We start from the raw sequence: 11,600 nt of genomic DNA on the forward strand, positions 1-11,600 counted from the left end.
GTGGCTGTGTAGGCAAGTGCATTGAGTGAAAAAAGTGTGACATGATTAGGAATAGGGAATGTGTTGGAAGCAGAGGATATCAGTTCACTGAAGGAAACAGGGTAACATAGAAGACTGATGAAAGAGTGGATGTCAGAAAATGAGTTGTGGAGGAAGGCTTGACAAAACCTCAATTCTGCTGAAATGGATGGGTCTTTACAGAATAACACCATTCATCTGTCTCCCATCATCTCCTCTGAGAAGCTCAACATCTTGCAGTCAGTCTTCACTACCTTGTCCCATATTTTCCTAGGTCTACACCTCTTCCATATGTTCCCTCCATATCTAGCAATCAGCACCTCTGTTCTCATCCATCTGCATCACACGACCATATTAGTGCAGTCTTCTCTCCTGCACACCACATCTGCCACCTCTTATGTCCAATCTTTCTCTAAGCACATTCTGCTTTTCTGTACATGTACACTGACATTCCACACCTATCCGAGCATACTTGAGCATATTGGATGTGGAATATGAGTGTGTGTGTGAAGGAATTAGTACCAAGGTACTGAGTAAAAAACTTGGTATAAAGAGGAATCAAATGTTGTGTTTAAGAAAGAAGACTGAGATAGTATGGTCATGTGCTGCATATGAATGAGGAGGACTGCTGCATAATGAAGTGCTCTTCACGTAATGTGGTTGGAACCTGCAGAAGAGGAAAACTTGATATGAAGTGGTGAAAGCTGATCGCAGGACATTGAGCCTGATGGATGAGATGACAAAGGACGAGGATCTCTGGCCATATGAGGTTATTAAAAAGTCTTGCCCTCCTCAACAAAACTGAGTTCTAGAAGTGCTATATTTTGGGCTCTCCACTCATTATAGTGACTTCCTTCCCTCATGCACTATGTCTTCCTCATCCTCTCTTTTTTGTCCTTTCTTCATCAGCAACTGCATCATCTTTACTACTCCTGCTACTTGCTGTCCCCCCTCACTCTTCTACATCCCTCTGTTATCCCCAGTTCATAACTCTTGTCTCATCGTCCTTTCAACCCTACCTATTTTGCCAGTCTGCTCTCACTTACTTCTCAGTCATCTTCCCATATAATCTTACAAACCACCCATCCACCCACCCACTCACTTCTACTCTGCTTGTACTTTGAGGGGTTACCTGGGTACTTTATCACCGTCGTCTATGTCTTGCAGCTCCTACTAATCGTTTTCTCTCTCACTAGCTTTTTTCTATACTAAATGGGAGTAACCATGGAGATCCCTCTGCAGGAACATGCTGTGCTTCTTCCACCCACTCATAGTAACCACCTTGTTCCCTAGCATAGAGCTGATCCCCTCACCTATTCAAGGACTTGTCTTGCAAACTGCATTGTGACTTCAATAGTGCAAGAAAAAAAAAAGCATCCAGACAATGCTGTAAAGTGGTTGGCATTAGGGAGGGTATCCAGCCATAAAAACCATACCAAAGCAGACATTGGAGGTCAATGTAATCCTTGTATGCAAAGGTTGCTGTGAAACCATCCATCTCGTGCCAACATGGAACATGGACTTTAAATGATGATAATGTTGGTGATTATAAAGAAATTATATAGTGTTTTATCTTGACTGATAGTTTCAGTTAATTAATAATCATATGCAAGACATCACAGGTATGCAGCCTGTGACCAGTCAGACGAATTATTACTTCCATTTTCAAGAGAAGATTGGCAAATGTAAGTTGTTTAGTAGTGTTTGCAAAAATAAAAGGTTGAAGGGAGAGACAAATTTGATCAAGATAGTAAGAAGAGGGGAATAATTAAAAGACAAAATAAGAAGAAGAATGACCCCAAAACACAGGATAAAAAGAAGAGATAAGGCAGGATAAAAGCCAGTTTGCTGAAAGCAAATCTCACAGGTGGTCAAAGAGCTTGTTCACAGAAAGGGAAGGAAAGGTGAGGAGAGATAAGTATTTTGGAAGGTGAGTTGGAATGGTAGAGGAGGAAATTATGTTAAGGCACTACAAGAAATTATAATATTTTGATATTTAGATAATGAGGAGAGATTTGGCCATGAGGGAGAAATTATAATGATTTTACTTAATGGGCAAATGTACAGTGACACTTATGTGTGCTAGAAAAGATTACACCAGAGAACCTATTGAGAAACGTATTATTTTAGCATAAAATTGTGACACAATTTACACATATGGCAACATAATTTACACATGCAATGGTTAGTGTCATATAGGGTACTCCCACAAACCTGGATAAGGTGTAAGGTATGCCATGGGCCTTGAGGTGGTGTATTCAGGTAGCTAGGGAAGTAGATAGTTTGGATGACCTATTTGAAAATGAGCTCAGATGGACCAGGTAGCTCGTCTCCAATGTTGACCTTAGCGTAGTGGGAACATGGAATCATGACCAGACATTTATATACCACATTATAGTATAAACAAATTCCATCCAATGAACATAGTTGAGAGACCAGACAATTTTCATCTACTGGTAGGCTTATATTCTGTTTGTATCCTATATTAGTCCATATGATTGATTATCCCAGAGATATAATCCTAACCCCTCACTGGTTAAATTTGAAATGGATCTTCTGCAAATGATCAGGAATATGAAATTCTTGAATAAAGCAATTCCCTTCCAAAGAGACCTCTCTAGGATTATTTTCAGGACAAAAAATTCCCACTTGTGTGTTTTTCTGAAAAAAAAAAAAAACCTGACAAGTTATATATCTTTTTGATTAATATGTACACCAACTTCATAACTAAGGAATTAAGTAGGAACTATAGACATGCTATAGGTGCAGGTGTGGCTGTTTGATGAGAAACTAGCTTCCCATCCATATGGTTCTGAGCTCAGTCCCACTACATGACACCTAGGGCAAGTGTCATCTACTATATATATGTGTGTGTTTGTCCTACATCACTGCTTGACAACCTGTGTTATTGTGTTTACATCCCCCTAACTTAGTGGTTTGGCAAAAGTTAGCGATAGAATAAGTATTGGGCTTAAAAAAAAAGTACTGGAGTCACTTTATTTGATTAAAAATTCTTTGAAGTTGTGCCCCAGCATGAACACAGTCTCTTGAGTGAAACGAGTAAGAGGTAAAAGATAAAAGAAGCTAACTGGAATGCTCTTAAGGATATCAATAACCTGCACTGTAAGCTGATGGAAGGCCTTCGATTACATTATCAGATAGAACTCCTTTAGACCACCCCCATCACACTGAAGGATCATGAGCCTGGTTTCTCCATTAAACTTTCCATTAGGTTTATTTGTTCCCTTAAATGCTCCATTAGTAAATGCATTATACAAAGGTGGACTGAAAGTTCATAGGCTGACTATGAAGAGGTAATGCTAGAGCTGTGAAATCTTATATGCATTAATTTCAGCTCTTCTTATTGATAACTGCTTCATTTCTTTCTTTTCCTTAGACTGTTCAAAGGAGACTTCAAAACTAACTAGCTGTGACTTCTCTTGAAAATTTGGTATCTTGGTGCTATCAAGCACTTGTGAGGATATTCATACTGACATGGTTGCTACATTAGGAGATGACACTCCAGCTTTATCAACAGTGCAAAAGTGGTCTGTTGAATTTAGGAGGGGAAGGGAGAATCTTGAAGGTAACTCAATGTCTGGATGTCCTGCAACTGACACTACCAAAGGAAACATTGATCGTATTCATCACATGCTGATGGATGGCAGGTGATTGACTATAAATCAAATAGCCAATGCTATTAGCATATCCTGTAAGAGAGTTGAGAATATTCTGCACAATGGACTTAGCATGATGAACATTTTTTGCTTGGTGGGTGCCATGTTTTCTGACATCTGATCAAAAGAGTACCAGGAAAATCTTGACATTGTTTGAGGCAGATCCAGCTAGTTTCCTTGAAAGTTTCTTAACCCAGGATGAGTGTTGGATTGATCACTTTGAGCCAGAAACAAAGAGACAATTCATGCAGTGGAAACACCCTTCCTCACCTGCTCCAAAGAAGGCCAAGGTCATTTCATCTTCAGGGAAGGTGATGGCCTCAGTATTTTGGGATGAAAAAGGCATTGTGTTTATTGACTATCTTCAAAAGGGCCACATCATCAATGGAGAGTACTATGCCAACTTGCTGAGGCACTGATGAAAAATTTTCAAATGCTCAAGAAAACTATGAAAGGGATCTTGTTTCATCAGGACAGTGCTCCAGTGCACAAGTCCTTGATTTCAATGGCTGCTGTGCATGATTGTGGCTTTGAACTAGTTGATCATCCTCCCTATTCTCCTGATTTGTCCCCATCTGACTATCATCTGTTCCACAACATGATAAAAAGCACTTAGCTGGGAACCAGTATCACAGTGATGATGACATCATATCTGCTGTTGATGAATTTTTTTACTAACAGGGTGAAAACCACCAATGGGATCCAGGCACTGTAATACTGATGGAAGATGTGTGTGGAGAGCAAGGAGGACTATGTTGAAAAATAAACCTCATTTGGTCATCTTCCATGAGCGTATTTTGATCAGCCTATAAACTTTGCATGTATGTATGTGTGTGTGTGTGTGGACTTACACCAACAGTCCCTGTTCCTTGTGAGTATGCCCGACATTTTGCCGCCATCTCTATCCTGCTGTCTCCCACTCTTTCTCTTCTCCTGCACTTCCCTCAGGTTGGGTAATCATGTATTTCCTTTGCAGCAGTGCACCTGCTTCTGTCTTCATTCCTGATTTCTCTCTCTCCAGCCAGGTAACCTTGAACTTCCTCTACAGCAAGACACCTGTTTCTGTCTCTCCGTCTCACTATAACCTTTCATCATCCAACACAAGATCACCTCCTCCAATGCCCCTCACCTTTTGAAAGTTTCTTTTTTGTCTTGCAAGTACTTGGTGACCCTGTCAGTGCAGGTGCTACTTAAAGGCACCCAGTCCACACTGTAAATTGGTTAGTGTTCGGAAGGGCAACCAGCTGTAAAAACCTTACCGAAACTGACCTTGCCTGTGCTTGTGCCGTGTAAAAAGTACTACTGACTTCACCTATTCTTGTATCACGTATAAAGCACTAAGTCCACTCTGCTGTGTGGTTGGTGTTAGGAAGGGAATCCAGCTGTAAAAATCCTGCCAAAATAGTCAGGCTATAGTAAAACTGTCCCACCCATGCTAGCATGGAAGGCGGATGTTAAATGATGATAATGATGATGATGAGTCAGCCATCAATAATTATGGGAGGATATTCAAAAATTTTGTTGAAATCTATGATTGGTAGTTTTTCATGAACAAAGATGGTGAAGTTAATGAATCCCTGATAAAGAACAAATCTAAATTCTCTCCACTGAAAGGAAGAAATACTCATCTTGAGCAATACAATGGTTTCTTATCCAAATCCATCTCTTGAACATAATGGCAATGTGAAAAAAGAAAAAAAAATTACAAAATCGGAAATATCTGCACTTAAGTGTCTCTAAACAATGAAACAATAGTCATGAAACAGAGAGATAAAAGTGGTACCATTATTACAATAGATGCTGAATGTTATCAGAATTTGGCTGAAGAACAGTTGAGGGGCACCACCTTTTAATCAGAAATACCTGAAAATACAGATCATTACATAATGAGGCAGCTTGATAATCTGACTTTTGAAAAACTCTAATTCACATATCATTAACAAAAGTGTTTGTCTTATCAATTTTGAAGCAAATCCTAGTAATTTCTATGGTCTACCAAAAATATATAAATAAAAGGAAATTAAAATGCAGTGAAAGAACAAAGTGGTGAATATGTAATATTGATACTGCCAAAAGACCTAAAACTCAGACATTTCACAGCTTGTCTGCCATACTATTCTCATCTAAGCAATTTCATTGATATCATCTTGAAACCACCATATCATTCAGAATGGCATTGATTTCCTACTTCATTTACCTAAATCAATAGAACTGATTTTGTTGGTTAATTTGATGTAGTAAGTTTTACATAAATATTCCACATAATTTTGGAATGATGGCAATCAAGTATTGAGTTGATAAAACATAGAAACAATTCCTAGTAGACTTACCATCAACTTGATATTAGATAGTGTCAGTCTTGTAAGAATAATACATTCTCTATTAATGCTAAAAACTATCTACAAATTAGAGGCACAGCCATGGGAAGCAAGTTCACTCCAGTATATGCTCTGTAATGGGATACTTAGAATGAAAACTCTACCAAGATATAGAAGAAAATTATGGTACTGATTTTAGACAATCAAAAATCTTGAAACAATTATTGATATGCAAATTTTGATCTAAACAATAAAAACCTCACAAAATCTAATTTTAAGAACAATCATTGTGGTATATGTCAATTTAAACATGCTGATCATTATATCAACTTTGAAAGGCCAAAAGAAAACAGAAGAATACAGGGGACTCATGGAAGAGATTTCTCGATGGCTTCTAATATGAACAAAATCTGTAAATGCTTTAGAAGAATTCAGCATTCTGAATAATTTACTCTAAACCTTGAAATTTACTAAAATAACGAGCATACAATTTCTCAACATAATGCTGAATAAAAATAACACTAACATCACAATGCTAATAAATTACAAAGAACAAAGACACAGACACAAATCATGCCACTATTATTCAAAATGATAAAACCAGGATCACAAAACCAGGATATAGTGTCTTTTATAATGACATGTAATCTACATAATCAGAATGTTTTTAACATTGCCAAATTAAACTTGCAAATTATGAGACGAAATAATAAATTAAAGAACTTAATTACTGATAGAATGCTTGTTCAAAACAAATGACAATCAAAAATCTTGAAGCAATTATTGACATGCAAATTTTGATCTAAACAATAAAAACCTCACAAAATCTAAGTGCAAGAACAATCATTGTGGTATATGTCAATTTAAACATGCTGATCATTATATCAATTTGAAAGACCAGAAGAAAAATCTTTACAGATGCAAATATTAAACTGTAAAAGCAGATATCTAATTTTCAGTATCAAATTCCTGAACTATGAAGAAATATATAATCCAGGCTGGGAATTCATTATCAGAGTGCATGCAAGTACACCAGCAACAAATTAGGGATCCTTAAGTCAAATAGATCTCACTAGTTATTATTTCAAAACATGCTGAAAAAAACAAATTCCATTTTATGAGCATTATGATTCAAGTGAAGTTAAAAGAAAGATAAAGAATTTATCCTTAAAAGCAGCTCTGAATTGACAATAATATTAATTTGAATTCAATTTTATCTAAAAATAACTTTCACTCAAATACTGTTTAATTTTGAAAGTATTTAAAAAATTTTCTTCCTTAACTATACCACAATACCACTTTGCTGGGAAAAACATTTATGTGAAGATTATTTTAAACCATGAAAATAGTTGTGGAAAAACAAAAATAAAGAAAATCGAAACATCTGGAAGTGTTGGGATTTGATTGACTAATATATTATCCATGTAGTTTTAAAAACTGCTAAACTATACATGCATGCATACATGTATGTCCATATGTGTGTGTATTATAGGGGTACCTTCTAAGTCATCATCATCATCATCATCATCATCGTTTAACGTCCGCTTTTCATGCTAGCATGGGTTGGACGATTTGACTGAGGACTGGTGAACCAGACGGCTACACCAGACTCCAATCTGATCTGGCGGAGTTTCTACAGCTGGATGCCCTACCTAATGCCAACCACTCCGAGAGTGTAGTGGGTGCTTTTACGTGCCACTGGCACAAGGGTCAGTCATGTGGTACTGGCAACGGCCACGCTCAAGTGGTGTTTTTTACATGCCACCTGCACAGCCAGTCCAGTAGCACTGGCAACGGTCTCGTTTGAATGTTTTTTCACGTGCCAGTAAGGCAATGCTGGTAACGTTTGATAATTTAACACTACAATATGCATCATCAATATTGTTTAACATCCACTTTTCCATGCTTGCAAGGGTCAGACAGAATTTGTTAAGGCAGAATTTCTACAGCCAGATGCCCTTTATACTGCCAACTTTGTTTCCAAGGTATAGTATTAGCCAATTGGTAGACATAGTTATCATGAAGGACTGGAAATGAACCACGCTTGTTTACAATCATCACATGATGTCAAGACAAAGATACACACAGACACATATACAATTATGCATATACATATATCATCATCATTATCATTTAACATCTGCATTCTGTGCTGGCATGGGTTGGATAACTTGGCAAGGAACTGACAAACTGCAGGTCTGTGTTGAGTTCCAATATCATCTTTGGCATGGTTTCTATGGCAGGAAGCCTTTCTAATGCCAACGACTTTACAGAGGGTACAGTGTGTGCTTTTTTGTGCCACTAGCACTAGTGAAGCTGCCATGTAGCTTGCAAAGGAAAAAAGCTACTACTACTAAGAGAAAGTATTGGGAGAAGGTGGACACGAGTGGCTTTATACTAGGTGTTGGAAGGCTAAAATATGATAGAGAGACTAGTATACGTGTCTTGCTATAGAGGAGATACATAGCTGGCAGATATAAGAGGAAGGTAATGATAGAGTGCTAGAGCAAACTCTCATGGAGAAAGAAGGTGGGCATCAGAGAGGATACAGATAGTAAGTCATGGGAAGGGATGGGAGAGTGTGTAGTTGCTTTCATAGGAGTGTGAGTGGGGAGTAAACAGGTGGAAGTAGAGGTTAATGTAGTGAGTGATGGGCAAGGGTGAGGATACAGATGATGGAAAATACCAGTATGGAGAGGGGTAAGATAGGCGATATAAGAGTGATTCAGGAAAGAGAATGGATGTGTAATGTCAGTGTGCATACATGACAGAGTGTAAGCACTCTGGGAGAAAAGTTGGACATAAGAAGCATCAAATGTGGTGTGCAAGAGGGACGACTGCGCTGATATGATCATGTGTTATGTATGGATGAGGACAGCTATATGAGGAAGTGCCACACCCTAACTGTGGAAGGAACCTGTAGAAGACATGGGATGAGGTGATGAAGCATGACCTTCAAACATTGGGCCTCACAGAGGCAATGACAGGAGATCAAGACCTTTGGAGATATGCAGCAGTTGAGAAGGCCTGGCAACTAAAGTGAGATCACAGCTACGGCCTGTGCCAGTGTTGCATGTCCAGCCCATTTAAAAGTACCCTTGATATGTTGGGCAATATGATATGCTTGAGAATACCTGTTGAGTCAAGTAAAACCAAAGTCATAGCTGTGGCCAGTGCTCCCTGACTGGCTCCCTTGCCAGTGGCGCATAAGATACACCATCTGAATGTGGTCGATGCCAGTGCCCTGGCACATAAAAAGCACCTTCCGAACGTGGTCGATACCACGTCTGCCTGACTGGTTCCCATGCCATTGGCATGTAAAAAGTACCATCCGAATGTGGTTGATGCCAGTGCTCCCTGACTGACTTCTGTACTGGTGACATGTAAAAAGCACTATCCGAACGTGATTGATGCTGGTGCCCCCTGGCTCCCGTGCCAGTGGCATGTAAAAAGCACCATTCAAACGTGGTTGATGCCCCTTGACTGACTCCCTTGCTGGTGACACGTAAAAAGCACCATCCGAATGTGGTCAATGCCAGTACCCCCTAACTGGCTCCTGTGCTGATGGCACGTAAAAAGCACTATCTGAACGTGATTGATGCCAGTGCCCCCGACTGGCTGCTATGCTGGTGGCAGGTAAAAAGCACCCACTTCACTCTCAGAGTGGTTGGCGTTAGGAAGGGCATCCAGCTGAAGAAACATTGCCAGATCAGATCAGAACCTGGTGCAGCTGCTGGCTTTCCAGACCTCAGTCAAACTGTCCAACCTATGCCAACATGAAAATGGACGTTAAACAATGATGATGATGTATAAACTGAATTGAATGAATAGCGTAAAAATACATATATATGAAGAAAAAATATTTGAAAAATGTGAAAAATACAAAGTAAGCCATAAAGCCATAAATGCAGAAATGTAGATTGAAAAATATATGAAAATTAAATACTGATATTAACCCTGTTGATGAAACACTTAATGTTAACCATTTTATTTCTTGCAGGCGGATATTATTGTTTGGGATTATGAGAAGAAAGACATTTACTGTCGTTTCACACTACATAAAGTAAAGGTGCAAGCCCTTGACATCTCTCCAAATGACCTATTTCTGTTGTCTTTGGGAGGACAAGATGACGGCAAGTAAACAGTATTTCTTATCAATCACAGCTCATTAAGAGAATTAGTGGCCTGCTAGATAGCATCTAACTAGAAAAAAAGAAATTCATGGCAAAGGACTGGTTGTAATAGTGTGGTCTGGGTTACTGTGAGGTGCTGATGGTTAAAGCTGTGTTTTTTTAGCTAGTGTTGTCATGGAGATTGTAGGGGCATAGTGATGACTATTGTGACAGTAGCAGTTGTGGCAAGATAGCAGTGTAGGATACGACCGTGCGAACCAAAGGAAATGGCAATGAATGGAAGATGGCTCCTTTAAACGTGTCGCACGGTCGATCACAAAACATGTAATAGGACATATGAAAGCTCGTGTGTGAGATTCAAGCCAGTGCCAGTAAAGGAACAAGAGAGTGAGAGAACCGTTAGATATATATAAAGAGTAGGTTTATTAACATAGTGAACTGTGTGTCTTTGTGTGCGTGCATGCAGCATATATAAATAACACAATACATAAGTCAGGCCTTCTTGTACAAGAGTGTGTATACAATATGTGTGAGTACAATATATGTGAGTGAGTAATACAGAGCATAGAATGAGTGTCTGTAACAATGGCTATATGAGTCCTAAACACAGAGTTAGAGAAATACCAGTTCATGGAAGAGTTCACATGGGATTGAGTGTCTGTACAAGAAGTTGTGGCCAAAGAGCAGAGCTGTGGTGTCACATGCTGTGTGTGAAGTTGAGCGTCGACGCTGTAGACCGGTTACTTGGTACAGAAGATTCTCACACGGTTGTTCTGACTGTTATCTTTGTGGTGGAAACAATCCACTCGAACAGTGCAGAGATGAAACCGCTGTCGTTGTTGGTGTGTACTCTGGTGGTGGTGCTGGCGATGGAATTGTAGTAGACAGTAGATTGGTGGTGATGACGTCATCGCTGGAAACTGGCTGGAGCTGTGTTCCATGTGTGGTCTACAACCAGACGTGAAAAGGTCTGTGGTCGCGACAAACAGGCGTAGTGGAGCAGGCTTATTTATAGATGAAATAGGGCTCACCGGAAACGCAGAAAAACTCTCTCTCACATGACCTTATCTGAAGGCCACGATTGGATGGTATGCACCCTGGTGCGAAACAGAACTGGAGATAAATGCCGTGCAAATAAGAACCAATCAGGGTGGCGGACACAAGGGTCCAAGCGGGCCGAAGGCTTTATCATTTGTAATTAAATACCGGAGAGAGAGGTTTCACTACAGCAGCTATAGTAGTATTATTATTGTTACTTTACTGGTATTGTGATGGTTGTAGTACAATATTGGTAAGTTTAATGGTGGAGTGGTGTGATGGTGATGCTAATTATAGTGGTATATTCATAACTGTAAGGTGTTGAACCTTGTGAAAATATTTCATTCTCTATAGCAAAAGCACTGCATATTACTGACTTTACCTTAGGTAGAGAGAGAGACTGATTTAATGTTGGC

At 39.2% G+C, this 11,600-nt stretch overlaps 1 protein-coding gene across 1 annotated transcript in view; it reads left to right on the top strand.

The window, feature by feature from the left end:
* LOC106873844 (cilia- and flagella-associated protein 52-like) overlaps positions 1-10,169 on the top strand; it is a 55,590-nt gene extending 45,421 nt beyond the window's left edge. Inside the window, exon 3 of the mRNA XM_014921357.2 lies at positions 10,014-10,169. Coding sequence (XP_014776843.1) covers positions 10,014-10,154 — 141 coding nt within the window. The 3' untranslated portion in view covers positions 10,155-10,169. The remainder of the gene's footprint in view (positions 1-10,013) is intronic.
* The last annotated feature ends 1,431 nt before the right edge of the window (positions 10,170-11,600 follow it).

Source organism: Octopus bimaculoides, chromosome 17 (genome assembly GCF_001194135.2).
Source record: "Octopus bimaculoides isolate UCB-OBI-ISO-001 chromosome 17, ASM119413v2, whole genome shotgun sequence".
In the NCBI taxonomy this organism is placed as follows: Eukaryota; Metazoa; Mollusca; class Cephalopoda; order Octopoda; family Octopodidae; genus Octopus; species Octopus bimaculoides.